At 37.5% G+C, this 26,758-nt stretch overlaps 2 protein-coding genes across 5 annotated transcripts in view; both read left to right on the plus strand.

Moving 5' to 3' along the window:
• The window catches only part of ACTN1 (actinin alpha 1), a 66,330-nt gene extending 64,622 nt beyond the window's left edge, over positions 1 to 1,708 (plus strand). For all 4 annotated transcript variants that reach the window (XM_081312620.1, XM_081312621.1, XM_081312622.1 and 1 more), the window contains one exon: positions 804 to 1,708. In XM_081312620.1, the coding sequence (XP_081168746.1) occupies positions 804 to 962 (159 nt within the window). In that variant the 3' untranslated portion in view covers positions 963 to 1,708. The remainder of the gene's footprint in view (positions 1 to 803) is intronic.
• Positions 1,709 to 8,675: 6,967 nt separating this feature from the next.
• LOC308659214 (serine/arginine-rich splicing factor 5-like) lies at positions 8,676 to 26,317 on the plus strand. Its single transcript, XM_081312680.1, has 8 exons — positions 8,676 to 8,916; positions 10,152 to 10,288; positions 12,358 to 12,428; positions 13,376 to 13,468; positions 15,430 to 15,502; positions 21,272 to 21,345; positions 23,942 to 24,052; positions 24,957 to 26,317. Exons 2-8 carry the CDS (start codon positions 10,163 to 10,165, stop codon positions 25,198 to 25,200), a joined length of 792 nt encoding a protein of 263 aa, XP_081168806.1. The 5' UTR covers positions 8,676 to 8,916; positions 10,152 to 10,162; the 3' UTR covers positions 25,201 to 26,317.
• Positions 26,318 to 26,758: the final 441 nt, after the last annotated feature.

Consider the following 26,758-nt stretch of genomic DNA (forward strand, 5'->3'; position numbering starts at 1 on the left):
TGTCCGCAGGGATAGTGCAACAGTCAAAACTTTGATGACGGATTATAAGTTACTTTTCCTGAAGCTGTCATAAACTTCAAAACTTTGTTAAATGAATGGTCAAAAGTCAAGGACTACCTATGGAAGAAGGCCTGTGAGAACCTGCTTTAGGTTCTGGCAAGTCTACCTGTCTTTCCTAGCACATTTCCCAAATTCTGTAGCAAACGTTTGGGAATCAATTGAAGTATTCTTCAGCGATTCCAGTAGGATAATGAATTATTTAAATGGGGTTTCTTCTAACAAGGGACTGAATTTCAAATCAGAAAGTGCCTGCTTTGAATTTAACATCTGTCATAAATTCTTTAGGTGCTTTTTGGGAGATCTTTTTTGTTCTACTTCAGCTGCTCTGTTTACAAGACCTAGTTGACATCATTGGGTTTCATGGACCCTCTGCCTAGTCTGTCTGTCAGTCTGACTGTCTCTCTCTCTCTCTCTCTCTCTCTCTCTCTCTCTCTCTCTCACACACACACACACACACACACACACACACCTTACTAAAAAAAGTAAGAATTTTTAAAAAGACAGATCCTAAGCCTCCCTAAGGCAAAACCTGGTATCTTTCATTTAAGTTTCACCCAGCCCTCTTATTTGCATTTTAAAAACAACAAATTAACCTACACCGTCAACTGCAGTTTTCTGTAATCCAATTAAAGAGAAAAGGATTTGGACTGAACTGTTTACCAAACAGTGACTGCTTGATGTCAGTAAGCTAAAGCCTTTGATAAGCTAAAATGGAAAATGTGCATCTGTGTATTCTCTTCCAGAACTATATCACTGTGGATGAATTACGGCGGGAACTGCCTCCAGATCAAGCTGAATATTGCATTGCTAGAATGGCACCTTACACTGGGCTGGATTCTGTACCTGGTGCCCTGGACTACATGTCTTTCTCGACAGCTCTCTATGGCGAAAGTGACCTTTAATTAACACCTCTCTATCCACCACAGCACCTGACCCTGTTCCATCCAGGGCCACTTTTCATTCTGTCTGCAAACAGGCTCTGAGCTACCTTCTTGGTCCCCCCCCCTTTCTTGCTTCCACATCAAAGAACAGCTTTCCTTTGGGATGGGTGAGGAAGGTCTTGGAATGACATAGGCAATCGCAGCCTTGAAAAAGGGCAGTTTCCAAAATTTGAAGGGGGAGGCGGGATGAGGTTACATTTAAGCAAACTTATTTTATTATAGAAAAAGTATTTTTCTCCAAGGTTGAACCATAAATAGAAAAATGTTTAAAGTATTACACCAAATACGGCTGGTGAGGACATTCCCCTTCCCCCTTTTTCTCTTTTGTTCCAACATGGGAAATGGAGGTCAGTGTTGTATTCCATTCTTATCCCTGAAGCCTGGCACGCTTCTTCTATCCTGAGTCAACTTTCTCACCTGTCTCTTATTTCTTTATCATATTGTTTTACAGAGGGGGAGATGCGCAAGTGCATGTATTGCTGGTTCACTCATTTCATGAAAATATTTTACAATAAAACTTTTTGAGATTGCTGTGTTTTTTTAGGGAAAAATAATGTACACAGCTCATGTTTTCATATTTAATTAAAATTACAATCTGCCTACCCGTGTATTGTTGCTGAAACTTGTCTGGTCTCCAAATATGGCGCTTGAGAGTTGGCATCTTTGATATTGCTAGTCACAGCCCGTATTAAAAAAAATCTTGTAATAACAAATCTAGACCTCATTATTTTGTCTGTTTCACTTACTTAACTCTGTTTAGCTACATTTTAAATACACATTTGATAATGTGGGATGGGGCTGGTACAATATTCAAATATCTTTTTTAAAAACAGCAAGACACCAAAATGTAACCCTCTTTCTCCTTTGAATGTGTTGATGTTTATATCACTAGTGCTATCAGGTCTACGCTGAAAAGCTAAACAGCTTGAATAGTGTGTGGCTGAGAAACTCCTAGGGAATATCAGGGCAGTATGCTAGACAGGAGGCCAAAGAAATACCCTGGAAAACAGCTGCTACACTTCCATGTTGTCGCCAAGAGAACTATATGGAGATATCATTGAAACCATCGTGAGACAGGAGAAAGAGAAAGGAAGAAATATAAGAGTTGGTGGAACACAGAGGTAAAGGTGCTGGCTGGGTGTAGTTCTCTTTTTATACCCATAAGCGGCTGGGTGATTTTGGATCAGGGACTTTCAGCTCTTGATTGGGAAGTCAAAATAACTTCTACCAACTACACTGGATCAGTGTGATGGATTTTTTTTTTTAAATTCCATTTATATCCCGCCCTTCTCCGAAGACTCAGGGCGGCTTACAAGCTTAGCAGTAGTTTTCATTCTATGTATATGCCTGCTTATTAGGGCTTTCACACACACCCCAAGCGGCATTATTACAAAGTCAGCTTATTGCCCCCAACAATCTGGGTCCTCATTTTACCTACCTCGGAAGGATGGAAGGCTGAGTCAACCTTGAGCCTGGTGGGATGCGAACCTGCACTAATTGCAGGCAGCTGGTGTTACTTAAGGAGGCATTAGCCCACTGCTCCACCAAGGATAACGGTCCCTAATTTTCACAGGACTTTATCCTGCAGTGGATTAATGTAAAATAATAGTAACTTTTATTAACATAATAGCATATTAGCATAAAAGTAGAAAAGTATACTATTGAGACAATATCTTAACTTACTCAGTGTGTTTATGTGTATATTCAAGAGTAGACATGTACTATTCAGTAAAACCAGTTTAATAATAATAATAATAATAATAATAATAATAATAATAATAATAATAATAATAATAATAATAATAATAATAATAATAATAATAAAGTTGGAAGGGACCTTGGAGGTCATCTAGTCCAACCCCCTGCTCAGGCAGGAAACCTTATACCATTTCAGGCAAATGGCTGTCCAGTCTCTTCTTAAAAACCTCCAGTGTTGGAGCATTCACCACCTCTGGAGGCAGGTTGTTCCACTGGTTAATTGTTCTTAGTAAGTGCATAGTACAGGGTTAACTGTTAACTGTTTCCTATCAAATGCCTTGATAATTTACCCCAGTATCTTTAATTCTTGTCATTCAATGACAAATACCTTAATCTCCCATACTCTTTATTATTCTTCATTTGATTCTGAATAAGAAAGTACAATGCATAAAAGTTAGATTTTAGAAAATATATTATCAACATGCATCTCTACTAAATAATATAGTATTTGTGAGGAAGAAGTGTTTTTCTCCTTTACTAGATTTTCCCCCAGGAGTATTTGGGTCTGTGTAGGTGATATGGATTCTTGTTAGAGTGCTGTAATTTAATTGTTCCAAAAATATGATTCCTGCTTAAGCAGTAATCTACAAATCCATAGGGGGCACCTGTTTTTTTTCCCCTTGGCTTTATCCAAATAACACAATGCCTGATTATAAGAATCCTGCTTCTGAATACACTCAACTGTTTTATCTTTACTGTGATAACATCCTTTATTATGTATTATGTCATTGCAATATATATTGCTTGTTCTTGAGGCAATAATAGATTTAAGTTAATTATCTGGTAGACGCTCAGGAAAATATTTTTGAGAAAATCTAGGAGAAGGGAACATACTGACAATCCAAGATACTTTGCTTTGATATATATATACCAGATATTTTATTTCTTCCATTAGGTAACTATTTATTATGCCTTATATGATCTAAAGGTGGTTTATTTAAAATAAAAGTTGAATGCAGCCTAGTTCAATTACAAACTTCCACAAAAGCTCATTGTAGTTATATCAAGCAGTTTTCTTTCATAATTTCATGAGGCTTACTTTCAAACACAGTTGAGTTGCAGGTAGCTAAACAAACAGGCAAATATGTTATACATGCAAATCATGCGAAGTTAATCATTTAGTAGTATTCTACTGGAGTTCCTGCCAAACCCCATGTTTCATATAATCGAGAAGAATAGCATTTTCCGGATACTGCTAAACTGCAACAATAAGCAACCCCAACCAGCACTGCCAATTACTAAAGATAAGATAACCTTTATTGTCATTTTTTTTACTGCGGGCACAACGGTACACATCAAAAATAAAATTTAGTTGCCCGCTCTCAAAGTGAAATATACATGACACACACCTAACCATACTATATACAACATATGTATAGACTCGCACCCCTACATTACATAACAAACATTAAATACTGTCCATCTTGAATATATAACGGAAGGAGGAAGCTTGAGAGTTCACAAGGTTAATGCTGTATGGAATGAAACTGGCTGAATCTGTATGTTCTGCTACAGATACCACGAAGCTGCCTCCCAGAAGGTAACAAGGAAAACAGGTCATGAAGAGGATGTGTAGTGTCCCAGATAATCTTATGGACCCTGCTCAAGCAACGCTTCTGTGCTATGTCCTGGATGGAGGGGAAGGAACTGCCAATGATCTTTTCAGCCATCCTCACCACTCTGCACCGCCTTCTTGTCAGAAGCAGCGATGCTTCCAAACCAGACTGTGATGCTGTATGATGGGATGCTCGCGATCGTCTCCCTGTAGAAAGTGGTCAGGACAGGGGAAGGAAGATGTGCTTTTCTCATGCGATGCAGAAAATGCAGGCACTGCTGTGCCCGCTTCACCAGTTTCTCACTGTTGAGCAACCAAGCCACCCTACTCGTTAGCTGCACACCCAGGAATTTGATGCTGGTAACCATCTCCACAGGTGAATCATTAATGCACAGAGAAGTGTGGCTGTGCCTGCGTTTTCTGAAATCGACAATGATCTCTGGTTTTTCTGTTATTTAAAACTAGGCTGTTTTCCTTACACCATTTCACCAATATACTGAAATAACATATAGTTGAGCAGTATCTGGAGGGCCACCTGTTGCTTATTCCTGCCATACAGTCTAATCTGTTGAGGGGAGAGGTATTGGATGCCAAATATTTGAGGAATAAGTGAGCGTATTTGTGTATTTAAAATTATCCGCCTTCTATCACTTCTGAGCACTCAGTAACAACACAAAATGGCATTAAAATTTCAAAAATTGAAATAAAATAGGGATGGAGGATTATTCCAAACAAATGGTTGGCCAACCTTTGAAAACTTGAAACGGAGCACCTGGGACTGCTGAAGGTAGGCAGGAAGAAGGTGGAAGGAAACAAAAAACACTGGAAGTTTTTAAGAAGAGACTGGACAGCCATTTGTCCAAAATGGTATAGGGTTTCCTGCCTGAACAGGGGGTTGGACTAGATGACCTCCAAGGTCCCTTCCAACATTATTATTATTATTATTATTATTATTATTATTATTATTATTATTATTATTATTATTATTATTATTATTAGTGCTTTTTTCTTTAAAAAAAAAGGTGCTGGAACTCTCATCTTGTTAATCTGGCATGGGCGTGGCCTACTGTGTGGGCATGGCCAGCTCAACATCACTTGCGTCAGGGGCATTTGTTCGGAGCTGGGCAGGACTGGGGCAAATCTGAGTGTCTCCGGCAGAGGGGGGATGGGACCGGGGCAAACGCTGGGTCATGGTCCATTGGAGGAGCCTCACTGATATTAAAGTGGGTGGGGGAAGACATGATATTAAAGGGGGTGGGGGAAGATATGATATTAAAGTGGGTGGGAGAAGACAGTGTGTGAGAGAGACAGAGAGATTCCCTTTGTGTAAGTTTGCTTACTTTGCAATGCTTTCCTTTCCCCACACTTTTGCTTCCCTGCTGGCTCAATCTCTCTCTGCCACCCAGATCCTTTTCACAAGTACTATCACCTATCTTATGCTTGCATCTCTGATTTTTTTTCTAATTACAAAATGTTACAGTTCTCACTATTGAACCATATATTCTTGGATCTTCAATGTTATATATCTAGTATAAATACACACACACACACACACACACACACAATAAATAAACAGCTTGTAGGTTTTCCAGGGATACCCCAGTAATCTCTCTGGTCCCATCAATTCAAATTATCCATTGATTTTCCATCCTAGTTCCCTCAACTTTGCCTAAAATAATTATTTTTTCTCATCCATAATCTGGTTATAACCACATTCTCAAAGTAGTAAGTTTCAGCTTCCTTGCTCTTCACCCCTATGGAACAATCTTACTTTATTTGGTTAGGATTGGGTAACTGGTTGTTCTTGAAGCTCATTGGCTTCTCAATAAACATTTCCAAAACTACAATTTGAAGGCATCATAATTCTCTCACTCTTTCTTGGTCTTCAGCATGCAACTCTTCTGATCTTTGTTTTCCTTAAATGTCCTTATCCTTTAAAGCAGGGGTCTCCTAACTTGGCAATTTTAAGACTTGTGGACCTCAACATGGCTGACTGAGGAATTCTGAGAGCTGAAGTCCACAAGTCTTAAAGTTGCCAAGTTTGGAGACCCCTTCTTTAAGGTCTTGTCTTTCTAGAAACTGGGCTGATAAAACATTCCAGCCAGAATCTTACGTTCTTCTCAGACCTGTTTTACTCTGTTTGGCTTCTGTTTTAATCAGTATAGCGCTTTCCTATGGTTATAAGCTGAATATGAGACTTGACTACAAGAATCCACATGATGTGCTGATTTTTTCCATACAATGAAGTTCTAAGTGCATTTGTGCTCTTGCCAAGTATTTGCTGGTCCGAAGAATAAAAATGTTGAGACAAAAAATTCTATGTTTGTTTGTTTAAGGAAAAGGTTCTTTTAACAGTTGTAACAGTTATGAAGGTTGCATCAGTACAGCAAACCTATAATAGAAATAAAAGAGCTCTGCTGTATCAGCTATTGGCCTATCTAGACCAACTTTCAGAAATGGGTCAGTTGGATTTATTTGGGAAGCTCTGAAGCTTCAGCTTTCCAATAGCCAGTATTTAAGGATGCTAATGCTGCCTCAGTACACAAGTGGATCATGAAGAGAACCTTCCCAAATATCAATAAAATTACATTCAGCTTGACTCAAAGGTGGTATTTCATCATTTGTTAGACTCTAGTAAATTCTGATGGTATCAATTCTTACCAATATTCTTTTCATAGATAGTTGACATTTGTGGAACCACTAACATTTTACAAAAAAATACCAATTTTACTATAGCTATATTTGAAATGCTTACTTGAACCAGCAGAGCAAAAACCTTCAAATCAATGCCATATTGCATAAATCTTATTGCTGTAGGACTATTTGTTTTATTTTATTTATTTATTTTATTACATTTATATACCGCCCTTTCCCGAGGGACTCAGGGCAGTTTACAGGGTAATTAAAACCAAAAATACAAAAGTTAAAAACCAAATTTAAAAAAGATTAAATTTATCCCTGTATAAATAAAACCCCAATTAAAATAAATTAGTCCTCAGCCTGGGCCAGAGAGCTCGAAGAGCCAGGTCTTCAGGCCCCGGCAGAACGAACGGAGGTCGGGGGCGGTCCTCAGCTCCACTGGCAGCTGGTTCCAAAGGGCAGGCGCCCCCACAGAGAAGGCCCTATCCCTGGGTGTTACCCGCCGGCAATCTCTTACCGGTGGCACCCTGAGCAGACCCTCCCTGTGGGAGCGCACTGCACGAAGGGAACTTGATGCCGGCAGCAGGTGTTCCCTCAGATATCCCGGACTCAAGCCATGTAGGTCATCACCAGCACCTTTTAGACTGCAGAAAGACTGCAGAAAGTAATCAGTGATAACAGAAAAATAGAAAACAACCTCCAACCATTCTTTTTTTACAGGGCAGAGCTGGTGGTCCCCAGATATGGAAGTATCACTACATTTGTGGATGTTTATTGTGTTTATTAATACATAAGTATTCATTTTTTATTCCAGACTTAACGTATATCTTAAATACAAAACTTCAAGTACTGATTATTCTTATACATTCAGCTTTTTCTTCAAATTGCCATAACTACTGAGAGCAACCACGTAAATTTGAAATGAATAAATCCAATTGGATGGTGACAATAATCTTTATTTTTGGCCAGAAGACAAATATCATCACCTCTGTTCCTAAAATCAGTTAGGTCACCTAGCCCAAAACTAAAGAAATCTATCTAAACTAGGCAGGGAGTTTTTTCCACCTAATTTTTAGTATTGCATTTTTGAATTAGAGAAACCAAGGATTCAGCCATACACGTGTATATATTTATTTTAGTATACTGCTGGTGCCAGTCACACAAAGTTGTACAACTGAACTAGGGATAAAGCAACAATCCCTGATAATCAGAAGAAAAGGTTTCTGTCTTCAAGCTTTAGCACGTCTCCCAAGAAAATAGCATTGTAGAGATGCCTCTTTCTGCAGGACAAGAATGAAAACTTTTTTTTCCTATTGCCTGAAAGCGCTTAATCGTAGGATTTAGACTGCTTACCAAATACAAATAGCAGTGAATAATTAATCTGGAATAAAAGCAATGTTTGTGCAATTTCCTTTCAAGGTTCGAAAACTGCTTGTTCGCATCATTTCGAACAGTGTTTCTTACTCTCTGCTAGCTAGCCGGGAAATTCTGAGAACCGAAGTCCATATAACTTTGCTAAGATTGAGAAGCTCTTAGATTTAAGAACAAGATAACCGTTCGCTCTTCTAATAACATTTCCCACCCTCCCTTTCTTCCGTACACAGACACTCCCCCTTTCTCCACGCGGCCCTATTAGGTCACTTCCGCCTGTAACTCCCACAGAGGAAAGCCTCCCCCTCCCCAACCCGGGTTTACCCGAGCACCGAATGGTTCACGCGCTGAAGTCTGGGAATCGCAGTCCGCAAGCGGGTTGGCGCTAAAGGGCCTGGCGCAGGCGCAGTCGCCTTGCTTGCGGCTTCTCCGAAGGGAAGTAGCGCCGCCATTTTCTCTGGCGGACTGAAGCGAACGTTGCGGTTCCGCACGGGGTTGAAACGGGAGTTTCCTCGAAGGCTGCCATTGCTGTGAGCGTCGGTCTCGCTTTCAGGCGATAGAGCGGAGACGAAGGCGGAGGCGGAAGCGAAGGTGAGTCGGCCGAAACTTCGGCGGTGACGATTGTTAGCCTTAATGGCTCCGTAGCGGCAGGTGGAATTGAGGCGGAAGCTCAGCCTAGCCTGGGCCGTTCCCTTAGCAGTTGTTCAGCCTGGTCTTAGCTTCCTCCTGCCCCCCCCCCCAACCAGCCGCCTCTCCTCTTCCTCTCCGTCACTGTTGCCGTTAAGTTTCTCTTTTCGCTCTCCCCCCTCCCCCCCCTTTCCTTTCTTGAGCTTCCTCGTTGCTTCCCTCCCAAAGTTCTGCACCCCAGACGATCTCCTGACTCTTAAAACTGAACAGGTTACGTCCAGTTCCGTTGAACAGGAGGAACTCTCGAGAAGAGGGCGAAAGCAGAGGTGATTTTCCTCTGTATAAGTCAGGGGTCGGCAACCTCGGCTCTTTTATGACTCGTGGACTTCAACTCCCAGAATTCCTGAGCCAGCTATGCTGGCTCAGGAATTCTGGGAGTTGAAGTCCACGAGTCATAAAAGAGCCGAGGTTGCCGACCCCGGGTATAAGTAAATGCATTTTTTTTTAAAAAATAAAATAAAACTTTTTTATCGCTGCTTTTCTACCGTCTTGAGAGCTACCTCTGAAAGAGACGTGGGGTTTTTTTTAATTTATTTTTTTTTAGTGACTTCTGGTCTGTCGGAATTGGGCGTCGGGAGTGTGTTTTTCTTAAACGGGCTAGAATGATTTGGGAACTTCCCTGTTTGTTTGGGAGGCGCTTAACCAAGCACAGAGATAGATAGGGATCCAAGGGTTATATGAACCTCCCATGTTAGTACGTAGCAATTGGGGTAGAATAATAGAAAGGCGGAATGATCGATTTAATTAGGGTTGTGGGTTCATCAGGTGCATTTTTGACAACATTGCATCCAGGTTCCAGGAAAAAAAAAATCCAGGAGAATTCTCAAAAGAACAGTCGGTGGAACAACCTGCCTCCAGAAGCTGTGAATGCTCCAAGACTGGAAGTTTTTAAGAAGAGATTGAACAACCATTTGTCTGAAATGGTATAGGGCTTCCTGCCTGAGCAGGAGGTTGGACTAGAAAGCCTCCAAGGTCCCTTCCAACACTATTATTCTGTTATTCTCATATGAGGGGAAAAGAAAGAAAATAGAATTTGAAAAAAACAGCTTTAAAATATAGCCCCCTGTTTTAAGACTTCTGAGCTTGGATTTATTTAAGCAGCAGTTTTAACTAGAATTCCTGAACTTTATTTTTTGCAGCTTGGAACAGAATGAGTGGCTGTCGTGTCTTTGTTGGACGTTTAAGTCCCCATGCTCGGGAACGAGATGTAGAGAAATTTTTCAAAGGATATGGCCGTATACGTGAGATTAATCTCAAAAATGGCTTTGGTTTTGTGGTAAGTATATCTACTCAGACATATTTTCTGTATTAAGCATCTACTGGAGCAATATTATGTTGTATGTAGGGTGATATACTATATCTATCTATATATCTATATCCATATCTATATATACTGCTGGCACGGGCCGGACGCGTTATGCGGAAGCTGCACCACCCCATTGCTGGCAATGGCAAAACTGTCCTGATACATTGTGCGACGTCACGTGACGTCGCGAGTTTGACGTGTCTGCCTTAGAGAGTAGTCTGCTGTAACTTGCTCATATAAGTGTCTTATTGTACCCTCAACTTTTTAATTCAAGAATATAGGAACAATCAGCCTGAAAACAATACCCTACTCAAAGAATTACCAAGGAGAACACCACCCCACCGACACTGGCAGGCCAAGCTAATGTATATAAATGGGGAGCAACCTGACATAGATGTTACTAATTGGGTAATTTAATGTCTGCAAGCAAATAACCAAACTCAGAGAGCACCAAGGACTCCAAAGTCCTGAGCTATAGATAATCTCTTGTGTTACAACTATTTTTTTCACTCCAGGACCTCTAAACATGCCTCTATTAAACCTTTTTTAAGAAATGAGAAAGGGTAGACATTAGTGCTGCACTGTTTTGCTAGGAAAATATTAACTAGAAGTAGGAGAGTCTCCATAATTGTATTTCCTGCACAGTTTTGCTTCATAATATTGCTGTTAAAAATTGGAGATAAGCTGGAAAGAAACCAACCCACTTCTTCATTCTCTCAAAAGAATAAAGAATACTGTTCTGATAGAAATGCATACCTGTCCCACTTTTAACTGGAGAAAAAAAATTGTTAGCAATGTTTTTAACGAGCAAATTCTAAGTTATATGGACTTGTCTTTTCTATTCTGCTGCTAGAGACAGAAACAGATAACCAACCTGCTTCATTGTAGGTAACAATATATTTGACACTTTCTCTCTTGCTGCATATTATTGCAGCTGATGAGAGAACAGAAAGTCAGTGTTTAATGTTGGAAATGTCATATAATTTCTCTCATCCCTGAAAGGTGAAGAAAATGGGCAAATTGAGCAGTTTATTGTTCTTCCAAGCAACAGTGTCCCTTTACATTTAGTCTTCCATGTTTATGGAGGCTGCAAGTATCTTTAAATGTACAACTTGGGTCTTTATATAAATGGTTATTAAAAGCTATATATTGCATAAAATGTTGATTAAAAGTTATGAAATTCTATTAATGCCTTTTATTTGGGTATTTGAAAATGTATTTAAATATTATCAACACGGTTTACAGGATTTAGAAGAACTTATTTAATTTCCAATCTTTTGATACAATCCTTGCATATGCTGGATATACATATAAATAAGATAATCTTTTGTTTTAGTTATTTGTTTATAATGAATAGGTTTTTTTTAAAGAAATCACTGTAGCAGTCTTCTCAGTCCTGGTGGAAACCAGATGTGTGGGACTGCATGTTCCATCATCTGTCACTCCTGCAGATGTAGTCATATAAATGTGTAAGCACAGTCTTTATGAAGCATGAGCCCTTATATTTATGTTTTTCTGAACTACATCTTATGCAGGTAGCCCTTACTTAGTGACCACAATTGGCACCATCAACTTGATTGCTAAGCAGAAAATCATGTAATCATGACAGATTTACAATCTCAGTTCTCCTTTGGTCGCTAAGTGAAAAATTGTGTGACCACGACTTATGATTTTACTTCCTCCTTCTCTGTTAACTTTGCTTTTTGCAAGCCAGTTGCAATGCACATGTATATGGGACATGTTAAGATTGATTGCAAAGTTTTTTTAAAAAAAAATCTTTCACTAAATGAGGGAGTCAGTAAGCAAGGACTACCATTTATACCAATAGGGAGAAATGCTGAGAATTGAGAGCATAATATCTGAGTTTTCCATATCTGATACAATGCAATTGATAAAAATTATCTCAGGAATTAAAATCAGGCTTAGGAAAACCTTCACATTTTAAATTATAGCTCCCAGAATGACCAGAGCAATAGCTGATAGAATTTTTAATGGCAAAAATATTTTACTTTTTTCATTTCATTGTTTTGCTTTCCTAGGAATTTGAGGATCACAGAGATGCAGATGATGCGGTTTATGAATTGAATGGCAAAGAGCTGTGTAATGAAAGGTATTTAATCTCAAGTCATGTGACAATTCAATTTGTGACTTTTTAAATTTCATTCTAATGTACTTTGTGGGGCTATTATGATAAAATGAAAGGGGACAAAACTATGTGCCAATTCATATTAAAAAATCCAAAATGTGCAGTCAAGCAGTATGCTTATTAGGACCAATTAAATTTGCACAGAAATTATGGAGTAATATTTGAGAATTAAAAGATATTTTTAAAAATGATTGGGGAGGAAGGAGGGGGTAAAAGCAGTCTGAAGTGATTTTGAAGCACAAAGTCTTAAATCAGGATTAATGAAAGAGAATGAAGTGTCATAGGCAGGATTTCAGATTATATTTGAGACAAACACACAGTGTATTGGTAACAAAATTAATAAACACCATTTTCTGAAGCAGCTGTAAAACATTATTGGTCTATATCAGAGATATGTGACTTCTCTGATACAGATAACTTCTTCAAGTCTTAGAGGTACCCCCTAGAACTCCTTAACCACAAATGGGATTCACTTGTACAGAAGCTTGTTAAATTAAGAAATATCAGGAATGTCTTTTACTGAATCATCTTTATTCTTTAGCACAGACAGTGGATAATCTTTCTTTTTCTCCCAAGTCCTCTATGTATACCTTGATGGAGGAGTTAGTGGAGAGTAATATGCTGTTTACGAAATTGACTTTTCAGCTAATTTCTTGGCCTAACTAAATAAATGCTGTAGAAATGAATGCACATCATTTAGTCATCTTAGATATCTTTTTACTTTTCAGTTATAAATGTCTGAAGAACTTAATTTAGGCAGTGAGAGATTTTCTTGATTGTAATTGTCTGAGTTACCAAGTATTTGCTTTTGTTCTTAAGTATCCAAAATTATCACCATTATATTTGACTGTTTAATATGTTCTTTTCTACTAGAAAAAGACTGAAATACTAAATTTACTTGTTTTTAATAGGGTCACAATTGAACATGCCAGAGCCCGAAGAGGGGGTAGGGGCAGATACCCACAACGGTTCAATTATTACCAGTCTTATGGGGGTGGATCTAGGTAAGAAGGAAATTCCGTTTACTGCATTGTTACAAGTGGTTTTACAATATCTCAGTCCTTAGCTTCAGGGTTGTAATATAGTTGATATTTCTAGATACATTTTAAGATACTTCTCCATTAAGACAATAAAATCATCTTTTTTTATTTTTGTAATTCCATGCTAATGTAATTGCAAACAATTTTGGTGTAAGCACTTAATTGAAGATGCTAGGTTTCAAATAATTTGAACACTGAGAAGAGACATATCTAATTAATGCTTGTAAGTGTTTACAGATTGCATATAATTGGTTCTACCAATTATTCACAGCTTCTACCCGGTCTCAAAAGGAGAAATGTAGTTTCGTAAAGTTTAAATTTCAATCTGTAAAGCTTGTTCTCATATGAGCATTGAATAGAATGCTATTGTACACTGTGTGGCCTTAATTTTGACTTTGGGATAGCTGAACTATAGTTGAAAAATATAGCTGTAAAAGTTAGCAGTATCCTAGGGCTATCACACCTTACAGCAAAACTGAAATTTGAGATCTTAAGTAATGTTTGTTTTGACATGTATAAGAGCTATTGAAGAATGTATATTTGTGATACACATTTGATAGTATCTTTAAAAAATAACTCTAATGTTTCTTAGATTCTCTGGTTTGAACTGTTATTGGAAGTAGCTAGTACATATTCAGACCCTTGTATTGATGGTTATATAAAATATAACATTTGTATTGCATCACATTCTGAGGCAAATTTCTTGCCATCCACAAGTACAAAACATTGAGAATTTGTACTTTTGCATATTGAAATGTCCTGTTCAGCTTCTCTTTTTTTTAATGCAGTGAAATTGCTGCAGTAGGAATGATCCAAGGTCCAGGCTAAAAATGAACTTTTAAAGTAGGATATGTGACTGATTTTCATGGGTATCTGGCATGGTAGTAAACGTTCATGACAGATAGTGCCAGACAAGAAGAGACTACTATTTCCAATGCCTCAGCCTGCCAGTTGGGGGATTCTGAGACTTCTGTTTAAATGCTCTGAAGATCTGGATATTCTGAAAAAGGGGGCATTTAGAGGTATGCAAATTAAATTGTGTGCAACTAAATTGCCTCTTCTCTGATTCTTCAAAAAAAATGTTGATTGTTGCATTTGCTGTGATATGACAAAGTGATCACTTTGAAGATAGACTGAATAAACAAATGTGGAGGCTTCAATTATTCATGCACGGCTCTTATAACGCCTTGGGGTTTGATGGCAACAAGCCAACTCTTGTAGTAGCACAGCTGTTGTAATGTCAATGAACTCAGTAGTTCCTGAGCTTACTGCAGCTTATTGAAAAGCACATATAACCCACAACCTTATCCTTTCAGGGCTGATTTGCTCGTATTCATTATTAGTGCCAAAGGTATAAATTCCTTGGAAATTGTTTTACTAGGTGACATATTTCAATATGAAAGTTTTCAGTATTAAAATGTTGTACAGGTAGTCCTTGGAACTACAATGGAATCGAGAATTTTGACTGCAAGCCCTTGCAGTCATAAATTGAGGCACCATATGACCAGACTTGATTTTATGACAGTTGTAATGAATGTAGATTGAATCATGTGGTTCTAAGTAAATAATGTGACCATTAAGTACATCCAATCTTCTGAATATGCTTTTTTTTTTTGGCTGGAAACCAGCAAAAAGTTGCTAACCGCAGTCATGTAAGCGTGGGACACTGCAACCAGTCGTAAATGTGAGCCAGTTGCCAATTATCACATGACTGGGAGGTTGGCAGTCATATGTCCTTCTATTTGCTTTCATAATGTAAACTAGTAACAACACTCTGCTATTCTTGTCATTATTTAAATCCAGAGTAGCTATGTTTCTTAGAAAAGAAAGTTTTTGTGGAGATAAAATCTGAAAAAAGTAGAAAGTATTTAAATTTTCTGCTGGAAATATAGTAAAGAGTAACGGGAAATGTTTTCCATTTGTAGTCAGTATGGTCCACCTCTTCGTACTGAACACAGACTTATAGTTGAAAATCTTTCTTCACGTGTCAGCTGGCAGGTGAGTTGGACCTTACTTTAAATAACATTTATGTTTTTTTTAAAAATGGTGTGTATTGGTTTCCTAAAAGAGGCAACATAAAGCATTAGCACTTTTTTTTTAAGTGAGAGGCTTAAAGTTCTTTCATTTGCATTACCAACAGGCAAACAGTGCTTATATTTTTAAAACTGCTGATTAGTGTTTCTTGAACAAATGAAATCTTCACCTAGTAAGATTGTTAGAAAAAAAGCTCTCAACACTTAAAACATCCAATGTATTAAATAAAAGGCTGGTCTCGTTGAGCGATAAAGCTGCAAATTGCTTCCAATTTTATATCTGGCTTCAATAGAATGAACAGAATTATTCACATGTTTAAAAGTATTGTGTTATGTTCTAATGCAGGATGTTTCGTGCATTATGTTATCTGTATTCTGAAAGGGACTTGTGGCTTACAGTGAGTAGCTAACATGATTTTAAATATCCAATTTGTGCATGTATTTGGGCATAAGTATTGTCAGTGAAACAAACCGGGGTTGTTTTTGGATAGTCATTTGGGAGAGAAAGTTTAAACCGCAGGTTTGTTTTTCTCTAACATGTCCTTGAGTTGGTGTATTTCTTCTACTAATGGGATTGTTCTGGCCGTTAACAACCCGTTTGGAATTACTCAAAACCTTTTTTTTAAACAAACCCTATGCCCCCCTCAACAGGTTTGTATACAATTATATGATGTCACCATTCATTCTCCCATTCAATTTTGGGGGGAAAAATAGCATTTGAGTTACTAAGCCATTCTTCTCCAACCTTCTATTTCTGTATGTGCTTCTTATAGCATAAATTCTGTTGTCAGTGTATAAAAAAGTATATATTTCCAATTTTTTTTAAAAATAGAACTGCTGATTAAGCTAGATTGAAATAATGGCTGTTAAGAGGACACAAGTAAAAAAACTTATTAAATTGTAAATCTATATTATATTTTAATACCAATAGCGCATAGAGTTATATATCACTTCATAGTGCTTTACAGTCCCCTCTGAACGGTTTACAAACTCAGCATATTGCCCCCAACAATCTGGGTCCTCATTTTACCGACCTCAGAAGGATGGAAGGCTGAGTCAACCTTGAGCCAGTCAGGATCAAACTGCTGGCTGTGGACAGAATTTGCCTGCAGTACTGCATTCTAACCAGTGCACCACCACAGCTCTTTAACCAATTCTGTTTAGGTTTTATCCATAATTTTTCTATAATTCTGTGTGTAGAACTATATTATGCATAAACTAATACAATTCTAATACATTTTTGACATCATGATACCATTATATGGCCATCATTTTTATTGAATTTCATTTTTCTGTCCTTTTTGCATAAGTGTACAGAAATGATTGAAAGAGACAACAATCACATTTCTACACTGCCAGTCTCACTTAAGTGACTGACTGGGTAGTTTACAGTAAAAAGTCTGCCTTGAAACATTTTGAGTGCTACTATTTTTTTACTCTATAAATTTCAATATCTATTCTTTAAATAGGATTCTCTACCATTTAAAGGAAGAAAGAACAAATAAGAAAAGATTGGAAATAAAATAAACTTAGTTAACAGACTAATGGGGGAAAAGAGGTATCTATTAAAATTAAAAAAAATTATTAAATCCATTGGGATTTTATATATATAAAATCAGAAGCATATGGCTGACTGATGAGAACAATTAAGTTTGAAATGATCATATCGGTCTCCCTTTATTCTTAGCAAGCCAAAAAAAAAATTACACACACACACACACACACACACACACACACACACTTCCAATGGATTATGATTTTTATATGATTTTGTGCATGGAATATATAACATCAACATTCATCTGAAATCTACTAAACCAACATCTGTTACATCAAAGATTTATTATAATTGCACAAGTATGAACTGGAGAGCTGTCAAGAGATTTTAGCAATTTAATATATTGCACAATTTAGGTCAGGATAGAGACAGGTCATATCATCTGTCTTGATTGAGTAGCATAACATGTTGTACTTGCTCTAATATGAGAAATTCACATGGAAGAAATCAGGAAGTTTGGACCTTTGATTATCTTGGGGGGGGGCAAACTTAACTTTAATACATTTTATTTATTTTATTTTATTAGATTTATATACCGCCCCTCTCCAAGGACTCAGGGCGGTGTACAGGGCAATTAAAACGCCAACAACACGCAAGGTATAATGGTAGTATAGCTGCCCACAACAAAAAACATTTTGTTTAATAGGTGCTGCTCTGACCTTCCAGGTTTGCAGTACCATCTCTAAAATCTTATGACATGAATATGAAACTTGTCTTACATAGATATTACATATAGCCCTCTTTCAGGGAAAAGTGAGTAAAGTTGTTTGAAAAAAGTTATCTTGTATCTTTTATGAGTGTTACAGCAAGAACATCATCTGCAACCCCTGCCAAAATGATTCACAGGCTAACAGACCTAATGCAGAAGGAAATAAAATCTATGAAGAGAAAAATGGCTTAGTGTGTTCTTTTTATAAAAACCCAGGTGGAAAGAACTTTGATAAGGAGGCCTCCAATGGCAATAATATTTTAAAAATAGAAGAATGCTGCTTAATCACACCTACTTAGCCCAGCATTTGATTTCCGGTGGCCTAGTGGTTAAGATGCTGGGCTTGTCGATTAGAAGGTTGGCAATTTGAGACCCAACTAGCACATAATAGGGTGAGCTCCTATTCCTGCCCCACCTCCTGCCCACCTCACAGTTTGAAAGCATGCAAATGTGAGCAGAAAAATAGGTATCACTTTGGTGGGAAGGTAAAAGTGTTCCATTGCCTCAGCGTATCGTATTGCTGGCCACATAACCATGGAAATGTCTTTGGATAAGCCTGCTCCCTTGGCTAAAAACCAGAGATGAGCACCGCCCCCTAGAGTCAGACACAACTGGACAGGGGAAATCTTTACTTTCACTACTTAGCATGTTGTCTTTTTGACATTTTAGCCAGAGAAAAATTGTTTCACAATTCATTTTCTGAAATGTATGCATGTTTTGTTTGCTATTCCTGGCATGACGGTTTCTAAATGCCTTTCTGTGTATTTTTATAGTGAAAGCTAATGTGACAGTTTTCACTGGGCAACATCAACACTGTATACTTCTGCTGAAATGCATGCAAAAATCACGACAATCATTTTGTCAGTTTTAAGTGTATGCCATCCTCCCCATTTGTGAATGATCCTCGCCTTATAGCAAATTATAGACGGGATCCATGTGGTTCTTCTTTCTAAACAACTTTTTAAAAGTTCCTTGCTTTTAAACTATAAAGTGATTTTCTGTTCAAATCTATTTTGCTTCCATGATACAGACAGCTAACTGTTTTGAAGGAAGGTAGTAAAAGTTTTGATTTAGATGAGATTATCAATTGTATAAGAAACACTAAGTTATTGCAGATATTATTTACTTGATGTCAGTTAGTGCTTAAGAGTTCATACTGTGCTTGAAAGAAAATAGACGGTTTAACCTAGTGCATGTTATGTCTGCCTTCTACTGGCAGGATGAAAACATATTTATCATAATGCATCCATCCCCGTTTCTTAATTAGCTTGTTTGCCTAGCTTAATTTCCTTTGAACAAAGGAGACACTGAATAGTAACCACCTACCTTTCTATTTTCCTAATTAAACATAATGGAATATAGTATGATATTGTCATAGGATATACTTTGTAAGATCTCAGGAATTATAATTGGATAAGGAAAATCCTAGGGTAAATCTAACATAAGCTAAGTTTCATAGTCCTTTGAAATCACTTTTCCTCCTGTTTAATTTGAGTGGGAGGGGTGCTTAATTGTTCACATAATGTGACTAACAAGGGACACAAAGCCAATATTTGAATTTTGCTAACAGAGGTCAGCAATCGTGACTGAGGCAAGATTTTACTTAAGTTCAGAAATTCAGTAAAATATCTTGAATTTAGCTAGCATTTAATGGATTCCAACCTTTAAGTGACAGCCTGATATAGTGTTTAAAGGAGTTAGTTTCCCACTGATATAAGTCTTTAAAATCCAGATACTATTGTTAAGGGTATCTATACTATGTATGCTCTGATATAACTTATTTTCCTCCCCTTTAAAAATTCTCCATCAATCTAGGATAAGTAAAATAAAAATACTTTTTAAATAAAAATATTAATATAAAGTTATTTCAGTTTTCCTTCTAATTTCTAAAAAAGAATAATTGAATGTATTGTGACAGTGACATATGGAGAACTAATTTAACATTAAGCTTAATTAACTTTCACACCAGGTAATCAAATTGGAAATATGATATAATCAGATTTATAGATAAATAGGTGCCTGTCTAATTTTACAGTTAATGAATTAAAAAGTGTGCAAGGGTTGTTTAAATACACCTTTTACTGTGATATAATCACTTGAATTGCTATTCCCATCATACTGCATTATGTGTTATAAGCTTTATATTGAGAGGATCCACTCAAGTGTATGCTAATTACTCCCATCTTGATTTCTAAGTTCTTCTATTGTTTAAATATTTAAAAAAATCACTACTATGGAGAATTTTGACTGTGGAGTATTCAGTATACTATAATTGAATCCTGCTTTGAAGGAATGTCTGCTCTTCAAATTTGTTTTGTGTTAGGATGAAGGCTCAGGTGTTTGAACTGTTTGACTCACATGCTAGTTTGTAAAATTGAGCAGAACTTTATTAAACACTATATAACTTGAGGTATCCTGTAATCTAGTTCAGCTTTAGGCTTTTTGTTTGTATATTTTTTTTCACAAATATACTCTAACCAAGTTCATTTTGAACCTCTTTTAACAGCCTTGCTTTGGGTTAGCCCTCGTTTCTCTTGTGTGGAGGAGAAAGAACCCACGAGGTTGGGGTTCCTAGTGGCTGAATTTCTAGGGCTTGGCCTGTTCTGAGTTTTCCCTTTGGTGCCCATGACACAGCTATCATGGCGATGTAGATCCTGGTTGGCTCACAGCTCGATTGGCTAGCACAGGTCAACCTCAGGTTCTAGAGCCACTTCCGGAGACTTTCCAATGCTTTCAGGGTCTTTGGTACCTCCCCTTGAAGTACATTGCTATGCTCCATTCCTCTGCCCCTCCCATGTAAGGGAGTTCCTCTTGAGCTGCTAGGCAATTATTGGACAAGCGACTGTTTGCTTAAGGTACCTGCTTATATCATCTGACCGCTTGTGGTATGTTATGGTAAGTAGCCTCTGGCTATAAAATGTCAGCTATTATTGGGACATTTTGTAAAAGTTAAGAAATAATGCATAAACGACTTTAAAAACGTCTTTAACACTTAGTTAGATAACATTGCAAAATAAACACCGTCTCAATTACATTAAATGCAAGTCTCTGTTAAAATAACACTAAGGTTGTGGCACGGACTGACAAAAGCCATAAAATTTTAATGCTATCTTTTGACAGGTTGTGACAGAATCTTAGCATTAACTTAATAAAGACATTTGTGTTTAATTTTTTATAGAATGGGACATAGAATGTTTCTAGGCAAACCTTGACTATACAAGTGAACTGAGATTACAGATGATCAAATGCTTGCATTTAATAACACCATGCATATATTAGTTAAAATACATGTTATAATACTTTAGGTGTTATATAAGGTATGTCTTAACTGTACAAATTAGTTTAATTTTTCTCATAGTTATAGCATATGACATTTGGCTATAGTTTGTAAACTATTAAGTCCTGTTTAACAATGCATCTTGAATCTTATGCTCATTTCTTAACCTGCACTATAACTCTTACTGCAGGATTTGAAAGACTTCATGAGGAAAGCTGGGGAAGTTACTTTTGTGGATGCTCACAGAAACAATCCAAATGAAGGGTAAGTTGAACTTTCACATCTACTGATTCTGGGAGGGCTTTAAACACCAGACTTTCCACCATAATACTGTTTAACAGACAGTTTTGTTCCAGAATATAACTGAAAATGCTGCTATTAAAATTAGATTGCAGAATCAGTACAGAATTATTCCGTTCATATTTGCATCCTACCTATTGGGATGATGGAATTTTTCTGAATGTTATTAACTAGAAACTAAAAATCTGTTACCTGTTTTTAATCATATGTAGAATCAGTAGGAAAAAAATTAAGGGAGACAACTCCTTTTCATCTCTGTTTAAAAACTTTTTCCTACACAATCATTTGCTAGAAACAGTAAATTTCCACGGAGAAGTTCTAAAGAACATACAGTGAAGGAAAAATTATTTGATCCCTTGTTGATTTTGTATGTTTGCCCACTGACAAATGTTCAGTCTATAATTTTAATGGTAGGTTTATTTTAGCAATGAGAGACAGAATAATAACAAAAAAAACCAGAAAAATGCATTTCAAAAAAGTTATAAATTGACTTACATTTTAATTAGTGAAATAAGTATTTTATCCCCTATCAATCAGCAAGATTTCTGGCTCCCAGGTGTCTTTTATACAGGAAACAAGCTGAGATTAGGAGCACTTTTTTACAGGGAGTGCTCCTAATCTCAGCTTGTTACCTATATAAAAGACACCTGTCCATAGAAGCAATCAATCACATTCCAAACTCCACCATGGCCAAGACCAAAGAGCTGTCCAAGGATGTCAGGGACAAGATTGTAGATCTACACAAGGTGGAATAGGCTACAAAGACTATCGCCAAGCAGCTTGGTGAGAAGATGACAACAGTTGGTGCGATTATTTGCAAATGGAAGAAACACAAAATAACCATCAATCTCCCTTGGTCTTGGGGCTCAATGCAAGATATCACTTGTGGAGTTTAAAGGATTGTGAGAACAGCGATAAATCTTGGATCTTGTCAATGATCTCAAGGCACCTGGGACCGTGGTCACCAAGAAAACAATTGGTAACATACTATGCCATGAAGGACTGAAATCATGCAGTACCCGCAAAGTCACCCTGCTCAAGAAAGCACATGTATATGCCCATCTGAAGTTTGCCAATGAACATATGAATGATTCACAGAACTGGGTGAAATTGTTGTGGTCAGATGAGACCACAATCAACCTCTTTGGCATCAACTTGCTGTGTTTGGAGGAGGAGGAGGAGGAGGAATGCTGCCTATGACCCCAAGAACACCATCCCCACTGTCAAACATGGAGGTGGAAACATTGTGCTTTGGGCGTGTTTTTCTGCTAAGGGGACAGGACAACTTCACTGCATCAAAAGGACGATGGACGGGGCCATGTGCCATCAAATCTTGGGTGAGAACCTCCTTCCCTCAGCCAGGACATTGAAAATGGGTCGTGGATGGGTATTCCAGTGTGGCAGTGACCCAAAACACACAGCCAAGGCAACAAAGGAGTGGCTCAAGAAGAAGGCCTAGCCAGTCTCCAGACCTTAATCCTGTGGAGGGAGCTGAAGGTTCGAGCTGCCAAACGTCAGCCTCAAACCTTAATGACTTGGAGAGGATCTGCAAAGAGGAGTGGGACAAATCCCTCTTGAGATGTGTGCAAACCTGGTGGCCAGTTACAAGAAACGTCTTACCTCTGTGATTGCCAACAAGGGTTTTGCCACCAAGTACTAAGTCATGTCTTGCAAAGGGGTCAAATACCTATTTTACTCATTAAAATGCAATTTATAACTTTTTTGAAATGCATTTTTTGTTGCTATTCTGTCTCTCACTGTTAAAATAAACCTACCATTAAAATTATAGACTGATCATTTTTTTGTCAGTGGGCAAACTTACAAAATCAGCAGGGGAATCAAATAATTTTTTCCCTCACTGTACAAAGAAAATATTTCACAGGTCTATTTTGTACTGAAATTCAAATAACTTTAGACTTAAGTTGTTCTGTACCAGCCTGCTACCAGCCCTGCAGAAAAGGCAGGGACAACCCCTTTACAAACGGCAAGAGGCTGGAATTAAGCCTGCCAAATTTATTAAGATAAAACAGAGCAAAACAAGACAACAACCATGAAACAGGAGCTATGAAACAGGAACTAATCAAGCGGTTGCCTTCAGCAAACCAGCCCTCCCACGCATTCCCCTTTTATACAGTTCAGGGCGTGGCTTCTCTCTGCCTCCTTCCGAGGTGCCCCATTGCCTTCCTCTGTTTACTCCTGATTGACTGCCTCCTGCGTCGGGCGTCCTTGAACAGGGCCAGCTGTGGGTCATCTTCATCCACGCTGTCAGGCTCACACAGCTGGGTCTCCGTGGTGACCAGGTGGGAGGGGCCTGGCTGAGGGCTCTCATCAGCAAGATCTTCAACCCCCTCAGCAAGCTCTTCAACACCCCCCTCCTCCTCTGAGTCGTCCGACCCAACTGCCGAACCCACAGGCTGACCCTGAATCACAACATAAGTATTGGGAGTTACTTGCTTATAAGTTTTGGGAGAAACTAAGATAACCAGTAATGTATTTTTAATGTAATATACTTTTGTCACCACTAATAATTTCTATTGTAATTTTGCTATTGAATCAACAGAGTGGTAGAGTTTGCATCATCCAGTGACATGAAGAGTGCAATGGATAAATTGGATGGCAGTGAGTTGAATGGACGTAGAATTAAACTAATTGAAGATCGCAAAAGGCGCAGGTATTTTGTTAGATTAAAAAATTACGAACGGCAGTAAAATTATAATTTGTAATAGTTACATGGTCAGGGAATGTTGCAGAAGAAGCATTGTATTTCCAGATTTTTCTATCGGAGCATAAATTTTCTGCATTTTTCATTGGATACTAATAGATTTTGTACTTATCCTCTAGAGGCTCCATTTCACGGCTCAGGCAGCATCTTTTGTGCATTGTTGGCTAAGACATGTATGGCAGAACATACAGGAAAGAGTGATGTGAGACATAAATAGTTAATATATTGTTCAGAAATTTAGGAAAAGGAATGACTCATAAAACACAAATGAAAGCAACTAACTTTAGCGCTGCTCCAATCATTTGTGAGCCACCCAGAGTAGATTAAAAGATTTGTATGGCTGTCCATTTTAAATATATCCACTATGCAGAGGTTTAAGGGAAGGAAACCTTTCCTTTCCCTCTTACATTGTGGAATAAATGAGAATCAATAAAAACTAATAGCACCTTTCTACTTGATTTTTTTTACTGAGTTAGGGTTGCATTTGGGCTTAAATGAATGGATTTATGGAATTTGCAGAACAAAGCGTTATTTTTATTTTAAATGTGGTGGTGGATGTATTATGCTCTAATCTGAAATTGAAATCCAAATGTGTAATTCTTGGGAAATAGATTAGGAGAGACAAATTAGTTAACATCGAAACCATGACGCTTGGTGCTTTAAGAAACAGTAAGTCCAGCGAAGTTGAATGAGGAATCAAAAGAGAAACTGTAAAGAAAGTTCTTTAAAGACTAAGATCTTCAGACTTCTTGATAAAGATGTGCAAAATTGCATACGAACACATTTGGTGAATATGAAGACCAGTAATAAGACTATTATGCAGAGTGAAAACTAATTGCTGAATATTTATTAGGAGCCGATCTCGTTCTCGAAGTTATTCAAGGTCTCGCAGCAAGTCAAGATCTGCCAGATCCTCTAAGTCAACCAGCAAGTCTCGTTCCAGAAGCCGCACCCCTGAGAAAAGGAGCTCTCGAAGCCGTACGCCCGAAAGAAAAGGCTCTGAAAAAAACCACTCTGGCACGCAGAATTCCTCTCCCTCTCCTCCGCCAAAGAAGAGGTCTCGCTCTAGGTCAAGTTCTGCTGAAAGCTGCACTTAAGATATTTGGAGAAACGTATAGATGTTTAATTTCAAAATCAAATTTTCTACAAGCTTAAATAAGTTGTGGATGTTCTCAAATGAGCACAGACATCTGAAGTGTGCACGTAGGTAGGTAAAATTGTAAAAAGTAAAAAAAACCAAAAACAAAAACCCCGATAAATTGGCAAATTATAATTACTCAAATGTACTATGCACTGTGTTGAGGCCTTGCTGAATAAAGTAGGACACATTGGGAGTGTTTTCTTCATTGATGTATTCAATGAATTTAAGACCTAGACTGTGGTGTTGCTTTTCAGAATCCTTTGTGCTTTGCACATAATCGTTTTGTACTTAGCAACCAGTAAACCACCAAGTTGACTACCAATGTGAAGTTTGAAGGTGGACCTAGCAGCTCTGTTTAACAGTGCACAGAAAAGTATGTTGATCCTGAATGATTAGTTGCTTATACTACACTAATATTTATGTATCAAAATAGCAAATCTCAGAAATGTTTAATGTTACCAGGTTAACTTGCAACACATTTTGGAATGCTAGTTTAAATTGGTTGAGAAGCGTGTTTCCACTTTGAATTTGCTCTGGACTGGTAATGATTTTTTCATAATTAGAAATTAGAAAAGAATCTTCAATATATTTAATCCATTTTATGAGAATGCTGTCATTTTGTACAGGATGCCCTTAAAAATTTGAAGACATGCCCCTCTTACTGAAGCTCCAAGTTTTTATTTTAATAGCATACAAAGAGTATTGTTCTATATGGCTTCCAGTACAAAAGACTTAATTGTTAGAGGTACATGAGATATCGGAAGCAGTAAATTGTCAAATATAATGGAAGATAATATTCAGTTGTCAAGGTAAGTAAAAGCTTAATGTATTGTGATTTTATGAATGCTAAATTGTGAAATGGCATTTTTCTTAGTTCTACAAAATATGATTTAGTTTTTGTTAATAGCTAGTACTTTGCTAATACTTAGCTTTGAGATCAACTAAATTATCTGGCTTCCATGTAGTTAAAATGAGGGAATCCATTTGGAATATTTGTAAGCAATCTTAAAAATGTTTAAATGTACCAATGTGCTATATAGTATATAAAATAAATCTGCCCTATATCTCCCGTGCTTTCTGCAGCTTTGGCGGTCTTTGTGTTGCTCATTTAAGCTACATTGGTAAACTTTTCTTTGTTAACAACAGTTTTTGTTTCCAATAAAATTGATAAACAAATCCTGATTTGTCAGTCATTGTTCAAACATGGATACAAGACAGGGATAGGGACTGAGAGATTTATTATGCAAATTTAATTTAAATGTAATGTAAATGAAGCACTTGGACAATTGTAGTTATTCTGCATCTTCAGGTCTACAGTGAATTTTTTTTAACAACCTTTTTTTAGAAGAGATATTTCCAAAGCCACCATCAAATCACAGGTTTTATTTATCAAATCTCACTCACAGAACAATCATATACTTATACCCAGTTGTATTCATGGTGGTTTACAATAGTCCTTCTTAAGTAAAACTATTCTGGCGCAGCTGTATTACCGGTATATTCATTTTCAAATG

This window comes from Vipera berus, assembly GCF_964194415.1.
Source record: "Vipera berus genome assembly, chromosome: 1".
NCBI lineage: Eukaryota > Metazoa > Chordata > Lepidosauria > Squamata > Viperidae > Vipera > Vipera berus.